Source organism: Ixodes scapularis, unplaced genomic scaffold, assembly GCF_016920785.2.
Source record: "Ixodes scapularis isolate PalLabHiFi unplaced genomic scaffold, ASM1692078v2 PGA_scaffold11__112_contigs__length_91849675, whole genome shotgun sequence".
NCBI lineage: Eukaryota > Metazoa > Arthropoda > Arachnida > Ixodida > Ixodidae > Ixodes > Ixodes scapularis.
Window position 1 is genome coordinate 24,308,109 of NW_024609837.1, and position 15,219 is coordinate 24,323,327.

The 15,219-nt window shown below is 43.5% G+C and overlaps 1 protein-coding gene across 2 annotated transcripts in view; it reads left to right on the top strand.

Annotated features, from left to right (window-relative positions):
* Positions 1 to 516: 516 nt before the first annotated feature.
* Positions 517 to 15,219, top strand: part of LOC8051405 (endochitinase) — a 33,852-nt gene continuing 19,149 nt past the window's right edge. The window contains exons 1-5 of one of the 2 annotated variants that reach the window (XM_040219642.3): positions 517 to 713; positions 2,059 to 2,144; positions 8,042 to 8,233; positions 12,321 to 12,577; positions 13,603 to 13,703. In XM_040219642.3, coding sequence (XP_040075576.3) covers positions 2,072 to 2,144; positions 8,042 to 8,233; positions 12,321 to 12,577; positions 13,603 to 13,703 — 623 coding nt within the window. In that variant the 5' untranslated portion in view covers positions 517 to 713; positions 2,059 to 2,071. Of the gene's footprint in view, positions 714 to 2,058; positions 2,145 to 7,466; positions 7,554 to 8,041; positions 8,234 to 12,320; positions 12,578 to 13,602; positions 13,704 to 15,219 lie in introns of those variants that run through there. The other variant, XM_042288849.1, reaches the window with a different exon arrangement.

Below are 15,219 nucleotides of genomic sequence, written 5' to 3' on the forward strand. Positions count from 1 at the left end.
GCATGTGGGGTTTATACATGAGTATGCTAGGAACATGCCTACAGAGGTTTTTGATGACCAATATGACAATACTGTCACACGAAAAGAGACACGCCTCAGTGTATGCTTATGACAAATGTGACAGGACTGTCATACAAAAAGAATCACGCCTCAGGCTGTCTTTTGTAAAATGTGCGAGCCATGTGACCGCGACAGTGCACTTCCTTGTCCACACCTTAGCCAGTCACCTGAGCTTAAAACTCACCTTTCGGCTCTATTTTAACTGCAGAGAAAATTTCCCGCATCCACCGGGTAACCTGCCCACATGCGCAGTATACACTACAAAAACATGGCACCAAGAATAAATCGTAATCATGAAATTCGTGTCGCCTCATTTTTTTTTTAACTCAATGTAGATTTGACATATAATACCTACGCGATGAATTGATCTAACGTACCAGTCCCTATTACGTTTACGCGTGCAACATCGTGATAAGGTGGACCGTGGCCTCCGTAGCTGGTGCGCCAGGATACACCAGATTCTTTGCTACATCGCGATGCTGATAACACAGGAAACGCTGCATCGGCAAGGCTATCTCTGGAGCGGCTATCGGATCGAGTGCTCTCTTTGTCCGGTACGTCATGGTCTCCCACTTAACAATCTAGGTCAGAGAAACCTGCCGCGTAAGTCGTGTAATATCGTGAACCCGAGACTATCGACGACGGGTACAGTAGTAAGTACAACTCCTTGGTTTGAAAATTTTCGTCAACGGCTTCAGAATATATTTTATAACAGTTGCCCTAAAGCATCGCATTTTCGCGGATTATACACGTTTAAAAGTTTCTATTTTATTCGGTGTGGACAATCTACCCGTGCGAATAATACGGGGATTTTGTTTTTCTATAGGGCGTTCATTATGAAACGTCACGGATTTGCTGAATGACATAGTAGGTTGATGATGGTTTATCTACAATAGAAGCTGTTTTGTGACCAAATGCAGCAGGCATGTTTAAGGGTGTGCTTTGTATGAGATTTACACTTTTTTTCTTTATGAGGACTAGGCACCAGAAGAAACTATGCACCGTGTGCGGGTGTAAAAGTTGCGGATTATCTAAGGAAGATCTTTCTTTTTCAACCGAAATATGCATTGCGTACCAAAATATGCATGGCCATTTCAACCGAAATATGCTTTGCCTGGTGCGGACTATACGGTGAACAAGTGTTCCAAATTGCATCTTCGGCGTATCGGAATCCAAGCAGGAACAGGCCGATCGAAGGGTAACATTAAGAACGCGCGATGACCAAGCAGGAAAGCGCACCCGTCATGTTAAGGTCAGATGAAACAAAAAAAAAACGTTTTGGGTGTAAACAAACGCACGAGGCGAGCAACGACAAGTTTTTACGGCGCATATTCCGCAAAATACTAAATAATTTCTTCTTCTCTTCCTTCCCTTGTTCCTTTTTTATTGATAAAGCGATTTACGTTTAGTGAATTAAGGAGAAAAATCAAACCCAGTTTGAACCAAAAGTAACATTAGATTTCTCGAAGTATCACGTCTGTTATACAAAACAAAACTAAAGTGTAAATTAAATAGATAACTTCTTTTGCACGAGAAATTTAGCTTGTTTTCCGACAAAGAAACCAAGGCCTGCTAGGATTAATTGTCGCGTTTTATGATGCAAAAGAAGACAGTGTATCAAAACTATAGTTATTACTTGTTCAAATAAACGCAGTGTGAAAATCTATTTCTCTTTTGTTATTGGAGAATTTAAAATTGGCTTAATAAAACTTGATCCAGCCAAAGTCATTTTCGAATTCAACATTTGTTTGAATTGCAACGCTATACTTAAGACTTTTATCTTGGCTAAAAGTAGAAAGAAATCAACTATGACTCAACATTACTACAACAACAGCACTGCAATCTTTATAGAGTGCATGACTTGTTTCAAAGTACTCATTTGAAAGCCATTTCGACGGCAATAGCCATCGGAAAGCCTCTTCTGGGTCGCGTGGCCATGCGAAATAGATGACGACAAATTTCCCGAACGTCTACAACATTCACGTATGGTTTTCGCAGGACGCTGGAAATTATGAATACGACTCGGACCTGCGTTGCCGTGTTACTGTGCGCAGCACTGTCTCTCACGGTATGCGGAAGCCAAGGTACGCATATCAGTTCTTCACACGCTCCGATTCAGATTGTGGTCTTCATCAGCATGACAGACCCATCCAAGCTAGGCAGTTTAAGGCGGCTGCGCAGGAGTTGTCGCGGACAAGACAAAACTACTTGGGGCAAGGAAATCAATACACTTTCCTTCTGTTCCCACGCTTAAAATGCACTGCGTCTTGCCCAAGTGGGATTCCCCCCCACATAATCTGCCGCGATGCATATGGGTCTTCCATACTGTGAGAAACCACTACGCGTTTTGTTTCGAGTAAAAATTCTTTTGAAATGCTCCTAAAAAATCTTAGCTGTTTGTGAGCACATAAAAAAAAACGGAAGATAGTGATGACGATGACAACGCTCAATTCAGAGAAACGTTAAAGACCGCGGCGCTCATTAGGGCAAGAGTGACGCGACAGCGAGCGAACTAATTACCTACAATTCACTAATAAATTTATATTAATACATCATTTGTTTAAACGCCGACGTACCAACTCGGTTTCTTGCAGGGAAGACAATCCCCTTATGTATTATAACTTTTTTTTTTTTTTTACAATTCTGCGATTTTGATAAGGTAAACAAAAGGTAAGGGCGCAAACGAGCTGGTGGTGGTTAAACATTTCGACAAAAACCCCGAGACTGGGACAAAAAGGGACGGACAAACACAAAGTCTCAAAGACTTTGTGTTTGTTCGTCCCTTTTTGTCCCAGTCTCGGGGTTTTTGTCGAATTGATAAGGTAGTCGCAGGAGAGGAAAGAAAACATACATATGAATCCAGAAAGGCAAAAAATTAAAGATGTACACACCCAGTAGAACTAAGAAAGCCGCGAAAAAATGCAATATAGTTGAAAAAGAGCGCAGGAAAAATCACATACACTTCACTAGTAGAGTCACAGGCACCATACCAACGAACCTATTGTATTTCTAATATAAATCTATCAGAATCTAGATAACGGACTGACCCATTTATATTGTTCCAGTTTTCTATCGTTCGAGGAAAAAAATTATATTTAAAACAGTAAAGGTGGGCTCTGTACGGTACAAGATTTAAAGGATGGAAGTTTCGATTGCATGATTGAGTAACAAAATCAACCTATTCTTCCCGATTAAGTGCGCATTTACTATTCACTATTTTGTGTGCACTCTCAAAAAAAAAAAAAAGAAAAAAAGTTATATTCTTACATTCTTTGCCCGATATACGATACCCCAAAACCTCAGTTGGACGTACAGCGTGCCCCCCACCCCCTGACGTCGAATCGACGTACACACTTTCACGAGAGGCTTGATAGCCCAGTGGTACAGCTTATTATAATAGGTAATGTACGTGTTACTAACATAAAAAAGTAGTAGTTTTTTTTAGCACTACTGCGAAACTTCAGTGCTTTTTTTTTCTGTAGTCTTTGATACTTAATTTAGCTGTTTAATTACGTATATATCACCGTTTTTAAGCCCCTCGTAAACGTTGGGGCCGTCTGTTTGATGTCAGTGCGCTGTACGTCTAACTGAGGTTTTGGGGTATCGTATATCGGGCAAAGGGTGTAAGAATATACCTTTTTCTGGAGAGTGTAAAAGCTCAAGTCGTTCTACAGCGCGTCTAGAATCGAGAGGTGTAAGTCCTATGTCAGTCCTAGAAGACGTAGCGCTCCCCTCTCCTAAGCTGCGAGCGCAGCCAAGTTGGGGAGAGGGAAAAAGTGGAAAGCGCGAAGTGTACGTCGGCCTTTAAGATCCCACTCAGATCCCCGAGGAAAGTGTGACGACACAACAAAACCGTCACACGCCGGCCAAATTTAGCGAACTTTCGTCCCGCTACGTTTAGCGAATAAGGTGTTTGTGCGACGTCATCAGCGTGACGGTTGTCACGTGACATTATGACGTCACGGCGTCACGTGTTACCGCGTCCATGTCACGCTAACCAAGCGCAGCTCAAAACATACTGTACATTCTCTATATCTACTCGGTATAAAGTTAGCATACACTATTAACACAGAATGTGTTCTCAGCCGAATTCACGAAGGAAAAAAAGTAATAAAACCTCCACAAAGAATCGACACAGTGGTTTCTTCGCTAAATTTAGCCAGAAAATTTGTCACGTGATGTCAATTCACCGGCAAAAAATTTCGCGAGGAGGTTAACGTGACGTGACCACGTGAAGTCGATCTCTACGAGGTGGACCTGCTAGCTGGTACTTTCCGCTGTACACATTATGTTCTCCCTGATCTCTGTCGGCATGATCAGGCTCGCGTAATTGTTTTGTTAATTATTCGCTTAACTGGCACACGCAAGTTTCTATTGGTCAGGAATGAAACGTGCTTCACGCTATTCAGTTGGCAGTATAGACTGCCTATCCATCTTGACACCGAAACTGATATTAAAAAGAAATCCCCTGAGCCAGCCAAAGATGTTTCGTCGCTATCATATCGGTTAGCAGTCACTCGCAATCTGCTCCTTCAGAGACCCTTGACGTTTCTTTGGAACGGGATGTTTAACATCCTCGAACGTCATGTGTTGGATATTTCGTGTCCTTCAAAGGCACGCGATATGGAACCGATAAGGTTCAAGGACAATAAATATCTTGCGCCAACGAAACGTCAAGGGTGGCTGAAGGAGCAGATTGCGATACCCAAGCTGATACGAGAATAACAAAAAAAAAATTAAATTACACTTTGTGCTATTCAATGGCCAATCAAAACACTTCGATTCGCTACTGATTAGCACGAAGTGAAATGTATTTTTTTTTTTGTTCTTCTCATTATTCTAATATCAGCTTGGGTAATTAAACTGCAGAGTACAAAGTGTCCGTGATTATTCCCACTGCCCCGTCAAAAAACTCGGACACTAATTTATATAAAAATTCATTTATAAATCACTGAAGTTTCGATGACTAGAAAAATGCCCTGAATTTAATTTAATCTTATAGCGGGTGTTTAGAGACGACATTCAAAAATTCCTAAAATTAGAGAGTTTGAGAAGAACTCTTTTCGGAAGAACTGCAAGCTAGAGCGGACATTGCGAATTGAGAAAAAGAAGAAAAAAAACATACAGTCAAGCAAAATACTTATCTACGATTTACTAATTAAAATTTGGTAAATGATATAATTCATATCGAAAGCTTTCGGAGCTTCATGAAAAACCCTAAATCGTTCAATATAAGGACGGTTGATGATGAGAGGCTACGTTTTCGTATCGCCGCCTTATGCCTGCTGCACAAGTCATGATTTGAATGCTCCCCCCCCCCCCCCCCCCCCGCCCTCCCCGCTTTTCACATGCTTCAGGACGTTCTGAAATTTACTGATTTAGGGACATCTAACATAGGGTGTGCTCAGGTAACAAGAAAGGTAACTTACTAAGGGTAAAAGCTGAGTCTCAGAACCAACTAGCTCAGCTTTTACCCTTAGTAAGTTACTGATTTAGGGGTTTTCCACGACTATATAAAATTTATATATAGAAATAATGCGTGTACTGAGGAAGGAAGTTGAACATGACGTCATATATGAAACTTCCTTCTTATAAACTCTTAATACACGCCTTATTTGTATCAACTTTTTGCGGCCCATTGCTTTACATTCCTCTACTGCACCTATATGTAAATAAGAAAGTTTCGATGGGAATGCCAGCTATTGCGCGCCCGCTCAAAAGGTTAAGGATGAGTTCGTACCTACGTTTTATAAATAACGGGAATTATCCTTATCGAGTTCACGCCAGCCCACGCGGCTAGGATACGTCCGTTTTATCGCTAATCTCACGGAACAGTACATCACTCCGAGCACCAAAGAAGGTCAAATAAAACAAACAAATATTAATAATAATAAAAGATCAGCAATCGCGATCGGAGCTGAACTTAGATTGAAGAAGCATGTCTGTTATCGCATCAAAAGTGTTATTCGAGTGTTTAATGTGTCTGGAAAGGGGAATGTGTGGAAGAGAGTTGACGTGTTAGTCGTGATTGTCCAATCACAGCTTGAAAGGGTTCTCGGTCTGGCCAACGTAGTCCATGTCGCAGAACTTGCATCGCAACACAAAGATAACAGTTTCCGAATCACAGTTGAGACTTGCGTTAATTGATTTGGCGCTTTTAATCTCGTGTATAGGGACGCCCACTTCACGAATATTTCTCAGCGGACGGTCGATGCAGTACTAAGTGCCTATAACACAAGCCTACGAAACGACGGTGTGAACGGTAACGTTCTTGCAACACTAATTAAACTAGTTTCATAACACAACTTTGAATTTCAAGGGAAGCACTATCTCCAGGTTAGGGCGCGGCAATGGGCACAAAGATGACCCCAAACTATGCGAATCTTTTTAAGGCCAATCTAGAGTTTCGGTTTGTCTAACATAGTTTATTAAACCACTAGTTTATAAAAGGTATATTGACGATATCTTTATAATTTGGCCGCACAGCAAGGCGGCCATATTATAAAGATTACATTTAACATTTATTGTTGATTTCGACACCTTTCATCCTATTATGCGATTTTCGCATTTGTTAGTCTGCAACTGACATAAATTTCTTAAACGCAACCATAAAAATTCACGACAAAAACTTCTGAACGAAACTCTACCGAAAACGCACAGACCGCCAACAGTGCCTTGACTTTAACAGTTCTCACACGAAACATTGCAAACCAAGCCAATGAAACAAAACTCTTTTCCACACTTTCCACACTCCCAAGCCCATAGACTCAAACTAATTTGTTCCAACTTGATTGATTTTGATCGAAACAAAGAAGAATTAAAAACGGTGTACTTGGAGGAAAATTATCCTCTTGCAGTGGTTGACAAGGTCATCGAAAGTGTCCGCACACTGGATAGACATCAACTTATTAACCACCCTCGGCCCACCGTACGTAAAAACTAACACGCCAACGTGGTAGTCACCTATTCGGCCAGCCTTCCGTATTTAAATAACGTATCAAGGAAATACTTTAGGATCTTGTAGCAGAGCGACAGGCCTAGCAACTTGTTTCCGGAACCACCATGGGTAGTCTACCGGCGAGACAGAAACCCTAAAAAAACATATTGGTGCACTCCAAAAGCTCAGCTTCTCCAACGTTTGGTTGCCAGCCTTGCGGAAAGTCCCTGTGCCAGGTTTGCGACCATAAAGTACGCACCTACGAGATTAAAAGCGCCAAATCAAATTTTTCGCTCAAAATGAATGCAACAACCCTCAACTGCGACTCGAAAAATGTCATCTTCGTGTCGCGATGCAACCTCTGCGACGTGCACTACGTTGGCCAGACCGAGACCCCTTTAAGGCTGCGATTCAACAATCACAAACCACACGCAACTCTCTTTTACGACTTCTATTCTCTATACACATGAAGCTCCCGAATCACACTTTTGATGCAATAACAGTCGTGCTTCTTCAATTTGTGTTCAGCTCCGGTCGCGAAAGAAAGTGGGGAGAGGTATATTTTATCCATAAATTTAAATCATTCACCCACGGGATGAATGAGAGTTTGGGCAAAATTCAATTGGACGCAGCAAACAGCATAAGGCCCGCGTTTTATAATTTTCTTACTAATTGTTTTATTACTTCTTTTCTTTTTTTTATTTGACTTTCTTTGGTGCTCGGGGGTTGTAAAGGTCCGTCAGATGAGCAATAAAACCCGGCAAGGATATGATTCGGTCCCCGATTGATACGTTGGTAAATGAATGCCTCTAAGTAGAACTTCAACCTCCGCTTTCTATTCAAACCATTTATATAAATATGCCACCCCAGTGTCTCCAAGGCAAAGCGTCCAAATATTCCTCAGCCCTCCGCTGGTGCGTGCCAGAGGCCTTTCGTTGGTTTGGCACGTTAAACTCTAATATTTTGCTTTGATAATATAATGTAATATTGAAGAGCGTATATGATGTCGCCTTTGGTGAGTTTCCGTGATCGACCACTTTCCAGCCAAGGACGAAAAGATCATGCTGTGCTACTGGGGAAGCTGGTCCGCCTACCGTCCGATGCAGTGTGCGTTTGCCGTCGACCAGATAGACCCATTCATGTGCACGCACATTGTGTACGCCTTCACCAAGATCCTGGATAACAGAATCACCCTGTTCGACCCCTGGCTCGAGCTTCCTGATGGCGGAGGCAAAGGTGAGCACCTACACATCTCTCGAACAATATATACAGTGTTTTTTACAGCGAACCTATTGGGGAGGAGGGCAGACCGTGACGCCTCAAGGGGTTAACTTTAGAACTACACGGATGGGGACAACAAACACAATGATTCAGCGCTCGGCCGACATAACCGAACGCGGCGTCAGCGTTCGGCTGGAGTTCGTGTTCTCCGGTGAGGGGGAGGAGGGGCTCTTTTGTTTTACTAAGGCCTGCATGAAGAATGCAGCATGCACGGTCCCAGTTCAGCACAAAAGCCGAAGTGGGACAAGCACGCATTCTCTGAGGAAAGATCCGGCACTTAACGTTGCTTTGGCAATTGTTTGTATTTTTTACATTAAACTGCGTCCCGCGCTCTATTGTAGAAGATGACATGGACATGCCCATAAGGCCTGTCGGCATGTGCACAGGCCTTGTGTTGAGTAAGCACCGAGCGTGGGGAAAACAAACGGGTCAGAGCGCCCCCTATAGTTCGATCTCCTGCCCAATAAATGACTCATAGGTCAGATTTCTAGAATTGTATCATGTCGTCGTCCTCACGGAAAACAAAAGAACCTTCAGGGATTGCAGCGAAAAGTGCATACATCACGCGTACAACATACAGCACAACAGTCGTTTCAATAAAGAACAAGCACAAAACGAGCGTCCGAACTAGATAATTGGTGATAAGGCGCTCCTGCTGATAACGTGAAGCACGTAGCGCTCGCCGCACACGTTTTCCCGGTAAAGGTTACTGATTCGCAAGCTGCCGTAGCGACGGCAGCTTGCGGCGTGGGGAGTGGCGTCACTAGCCTTTCATATATAAAAAGTTTTGGTACAGTGCATTTGTTTCGTCAATCATTTGGTATAGACACTTTTGCTGTTTACAAACATGAACTGCCGCTCGCGTTCAAAGCGACTTCCGGTCGCACCGTCTTTGCAAAGTCTATTGAGCTTACTTATGTCACCAGTGCTAGGAAGCATAAATGCTACGCGGGCAACAAAGTTGGAGATTTAACGAGGGCCTTCGGCTGTAGAATATTAGATCTTGGAGGAGGCAAGGTGGTTTACAAGAATATTTGAAACATTTTAACAGATCTTTCACTCCTTGGTTCTTTTGGCGTTCACCTGGAGAACTGGTGCTTAAACGTTCCACCTACACTATATACTCCGTGCGACGCGACCGGCGCGCCGCCGCGCGGCCGTTACCGATGGTAGGCAGTGAGAGCAGTGAGAGCCCCAGCGAAACGAAACCACGCGACCACGCCGCGTACATTGGTACGGATTGAAGTCGGAGCGGTGTGGTTGCGCTGGGTTGACAGCATGAACTGCTGCGTCGTTAAGTGCTCCAATAGTTATGCGTCGTATCTCGTGGGGACGAAGTTTCACAATTTTTCACCACGACGATGTTTTGTGGGACAGCGACAACGATGGACCCGTGCCGTACGACGCGAGAAATTTGGTCTCCCGAGCATGTCTTTCCACTGTGTCGGCACGGCTGACATATTCTACACTGCCGCTTTGCGCTCTGCGTTTGTTTTCGTACCAGTAACGCTACATATCTCAGCTCGAACTGAAATTCCATCCCACACTCGCGGGTATGCAGTGCGAATTTTGTTGAAGGAATGCCCTCCAAAGAAGTTTCGTCCCTATCCTACGTGACGATGATATTTCCGGACCAGTACGGCACGCAATCTGTACCTCATGAAGAAAGATTCGGACAGTACAAAAAGTGACAAATATGAATCTAAGGAAAACTACAACGAAACTTGGAATCACTGGACAATCGATGTTTGCGTATGGAAGTTTATGTGGTGTGTTTTCTTTTTTGATCAGCCTCCTTTTGGATGTGGAAACGCTGACACCCCGAGTCTTGTAGATAACAATTTTTTTTTCTCGACCTTAGAGCCACCTATGGTGAAGTTGTTCGAACTAGAAGTACCGTCCACTGGTCCCTTCCTACCTGTAAAGTGTGCACCTCCCGGCCATGACGAATGGTATTCCCTTGACAGCCTTTGACGGTAAAAACCGGTTTCCTAAATAGAGACCGGTTACGCCGCCCAAAAATATTTGTACCTAGTTAAACTACGCCACTTCTTTTAGACATAATAAGTGTTTTGTCAAATTAAGGTTGTCGAAGTACCTGTGTGCCGAAAATCAGCACCTCGCACAACCAGATTACTACACAACAGCAGACCGCAAAAGCATTTGACGGCCAAACCGTGTGTTGGCCGGCAACTTGGTTTTCTCGGCTTTGAAACCACCTTTCGTAAAGTTGTTTCGATTGGAGGTACAGTGCACTAGCCCCTTCCTTCCTGTAAAGTCTCCATCTCCCACGACGAATGGTATTCTCTTGACAGCCCTTTCACAGTCAAAACCGTTTCCCTTTCAGTAGCCCCGCCTAAACCAAATTTCCACCTGGTTTCCCTATGCCACCTATGTTTTATATTGAGTGCTGTGTCAAGTTACGGTTATGTTCCCAGAACCTGTGTGTCCAAATCTGCACTTCGCACAGCCCGGTTATAACACAACATTTTGGGTCCAATATTAGATATTCCCGACAGCTTTATTCCTTCATTCGTTCGAACCATAACTTTCACACCTTCTGTCTTCATAAACGCTGGCCCACTTAGTGCACAAACTTAGTGAACATCTCACTCTCCTCCAAATATCATCGTCCCATCAGTCCTACGTTTACAGCGACGAGCGAAACAAATTTCCCACTGAGAGCAATTATGGTGGCGGCCGTCTTGCTTTTCGTAAAATTGCTCAAACCGGTTTTTCGACCACAACTAAAGAAATTACCCCTAATAACGACTCAAATTCAATATATAAGAAGCGGAGAACAGCTAAATGCCCTTTTTATATCTGCCCCAGCACTCACGCAACGTCACCCTCAACTTATCGGCTCAAAAAGCAAAAGTTCCGTCCGTGCGCGCTTTCGCCGCCACAGCTTCGCACCCGAAAAGGCGCGCACGCTGCTGAGCGCGCCTCACTGTCGAACGCCAGCTCCTCCGCTAGCGGCGCTAAGCGCGTTTTTCAAAGCGCCCCCTATAGTTCCCGCACGGAGCGTATAGGCAGTGGTGGCCTTTGTTCATTCTTTTTATAAACCGGAAGTTCTCTGGGACGTCAAAGACTGGAGCAAAACCTGGTGTCGTTTGCCATAAAAAGATTTTATACTGCATTTTTTTTATGCTCTATAGTGTACATTTCGACCAATCGTTGCAGGTGATAAGACAGCTTCGCTGTCCAACCACCTTCATAACGTGCACTGGAGCTCCAACTTTTTTCTGTTCGCACGCCCAACAAACATGTAGAAATTTTTATTTCTTTCTTACGATGATTTCAAAGTAATTGTGGCAGGTCAGAGGTAGTCAGCAGACTTTCTGCCTAGGTAGCGTGACGGGGCGTCACGTGATCCTGCAGCGTTTGCGATTGCGGCGTTATCCGTTAGAAACACTGAGGAACGAACCACAAAGCCAGAAACGTGAGCTTCCATCTGAAATGAGACGCAGCTCCCGCCATCTATGAACAACTAATAGTAGCTTAAAAAAAAAAAAAAAAAAACTTTTAGTGCAGGAGCCAATCCCGAGACCTTTCTAAGACTGGCTGGGCGCTCTACCAACTGAGCTTACCGGGAGGCAGCCGTCAGTAAAGCTGTATTAACCGCTAGCTCATGGTTAGCTCAGTTTGTAGAACGCTCCGCTAGTTTCGAAAGAGGTCCCGGGATTGAGTCCTGGGCAAGGCGAATTTGTTTTCGGCGGCTATCTAGTCGACTAGAAGACGCGAGCTTCGCTTCATTTCAGGTAGAAGTAAACTTATTCTTACGTGAATCTTCTCCACCTTGGAGAATTTCCCTAAAATCATTATATAATCCAGAAATGCGAACATAATAACGCACTTCATGTGTTCCCTAAAATGTCAATGGTTATAGCATGCTCAAGCAGGCAGTCCGCCGATTTGAAACTTCTATTCGGGACACCTACATGTTTTTTTTATCAAAGAATGTCAATAAAACAAATATTCAATTGTATAATTGATTGGGACAATACTTGCGGATGTCTACAATCCCCCTTCCCTTCGGCAGACATGCTGAGGAAGCTGAACGACCTTAGAACGACCAACCCTCAGCTGAGGACAATCATTGCCATCGGCGGCTGGAACGAGGGCTCCAAGAACTATTCCGTCATGGCTTCAACCGAGGCAGGGCGCCGGACCTTCGTGGACAGCGTGGTTGCCTTTCTGAACCGCTACCGGTTCGACGGTTTCGATCTGGACTGGGAATACCCGACGGACAGAGGAGGTGCTCCTGAGGACTACGGCAATTATATTCTACTGCTCAAGGTGAGTACGCGAAACAACTCCGGACAAGGAAATACCGAAGAAGAAAAAAAGCGATACCATTAAATCATTTAAAGGTCGGGATCTGGTTCCGTCACCCTGCGCAAGGTTGGGCAGAGTTTGAGTTCCGAACCGGGTAGGGCCTCATCGAATCAATGTGAGCAGCACTGTGGTACTGGGCTCATATTCATCGAACATACGAATAAACAATGAACTCACCGTGACAGCACTGTGCTTTGAGTAGAGGTTGTGGTCACTTTCGTTCAAGTTGATCATTAAGTATTTTAAGACCAAGCAAGCTCCGAAGTACATGTTGTTTCCTTTTCGCGTACAGAATATTGAATGGCTAATAATAGGAACAGTAGAAAATGCAACACAGAGAAAGAAGAAAATATATAATTTTTCAATTACACTGACACAGTTTTGTTTTCCTGCCTACCTTTAATTCTTTTTTTATTTCCATTAATACTAACCCTATTGTATTAAGATAAACTCCCCCCCCCCCCCCCCCCGCCCTTCCAATTTGGTGCTCGAACATCTTACGACAAAAACGTCTTATCCTGAAAAAAAGCGTGGCCGTTTATAGTCACAGTTTTAAAGATACGCAGCGCGTGGTTTCTCGTGTTAACTCTTCTTGCTTTGTGATTTGTCATTCGATGTCTCAAGCCACAATTCGATCGACTGCAGAACGATCGAAACAAGGCCGGAACGTGCCACGCCCCCGTGTTTCTTAGGGGTTACCAGCGGCTATAATTGGTTCGAATCTAACAGAAAAATGCGTATGCGGAAAGCAAGTCGTCTGCTCCTCGCGCAAGAGCAGCGGTGACGTCAGAACAACGCCGAGCTCTGATTGGTTCTGATTGAAAGGATAGTGGATAGACCTCAAGACGTCTAGCAATTAGGTCTACCCACTATTTTCTTCCATCAGCCAATCACAGCTCGGCGTCGCTCTGACGTCGCCGCTACTCCTGCGCAAGAAGCAGGCGACTTGCTCTCAACATAGAAACGAATCGCGGTTCTGCGTGCAGGCACTAAAGCAAGCCCTTGGAGACAGGTATCTACTCTCAGCTGCAGTGGCGGCAAGTCCAGAGAAGGTGGACCAAGCTTACAACGTGACCGAAATGTGCAAGTGAGCATCATCGCGTTTTTTTTTTCTTTTTATCGCGCAACGTCTAGAAGCTTTTTGGGGGTGCTAGACCATTAGTGACCAAACCGAAATTTTGCGTGCATTTGCAAAAACGCAGGCTCTCGGAAATATGCATACGCCCTCTGCACGCCGGACAAACGCCAATAACTCGGCACAAGCGCCTGGCAATTACAGGGGCCTAACTTGAGCCAAATAGTTTTTTTTTTGTCTAGGCTGTTAATTAGGGCCAAATAACTTTTTTTCTCAATTTTATGGTTGTTATTCGGCTTGCCACATATAGCCAAAGTGGCAGTCTTGAGCAAAAGATTTCACTTATAAACCGAAGAACCGGCGATGGTACCCAAATCCGGCACTTGTTTGGCAATTTCGGCCCAAAGTTGCGACGTTAAAACCGATTCAGAGTAGACCCTTTCCGAAATTCAGTCTCTCCACTCCGATAGCTGTCATCACCTAAGTGTGTGTCTCTTGATGGCTGGTGAAGACAGAAACCGATGCGCAGCCCGAGCATCCAGATGTTAGTTTGCTGTATTGCTCGATGTCACCGCAACGAGACTCATAAGCCTCTATGCGCTACGGATTTGAGTCTGCAATGCAAGTCCTGGCAATGCTTGGCTTTGGCACGCCCCAGACAGTTCATGACAATAATATATTAATTTTATCAAGAGGTTTACTAAACTATTCCTATTGAAAAAATCTTATTTATATGAGAAATATCTATGGCCATAAAACACATATGAATCATACAACATATATACGAACCATATAATAACTAAGCACTGTATAAGATACATAAGAACATACAAGAGTCATATAATAACATTGTGAAGAGTTTCTTGGAAGTTTCTTATATGGTTCTTATATGTTCTTATATGTTCTTATATAGTTCTTATATGGTTTTAATATGTTCTTATATATATTTTATGATTCATATGGCGTTTATTGGACACAAGAAATTTCTCATAAAAAAGGTTTTGTCACTAGGGATAGGCGCCTTGTGCAGGGTAGTACCTTCATGACACCATCGAAAATGAAGCAAATAGAGAAAACGCTGTTTATAAAAAAACAGTAATTTTCATCATCATCATAAAGCCCTTATTTGTGCCAATAAACAACCACTAATGCTTCTCAATGTGGCACAGTGAAACACTTGTAGAGTTGTAGAACTTGCTCTGCAATAGTTATTTTAAAAAAATGCCATAACAATAAAACTAGCATGCAGCAAAGCACGACAGTGCATTACTAACGACGGAAAATAATCTCTTCTAATTGTGTATTAAGATTTACGCAGTTATTAAAAATATCAAAATTTTCATGCCCGAGATTGTTTACACGTACCTGCATTCTTGTTGCTGGTGATAGCATGCGTTGCTTGTGGGGATAAAAAGTGATAGCTCTCCTATTTGAGCGAACCGGTACGTTCAAACTCACTGTGGGTAAACTTGTTAAGTCAATTCCCCCTGTGAATTAATCTATGTAAAAAGGCAACATCGCGCGATAA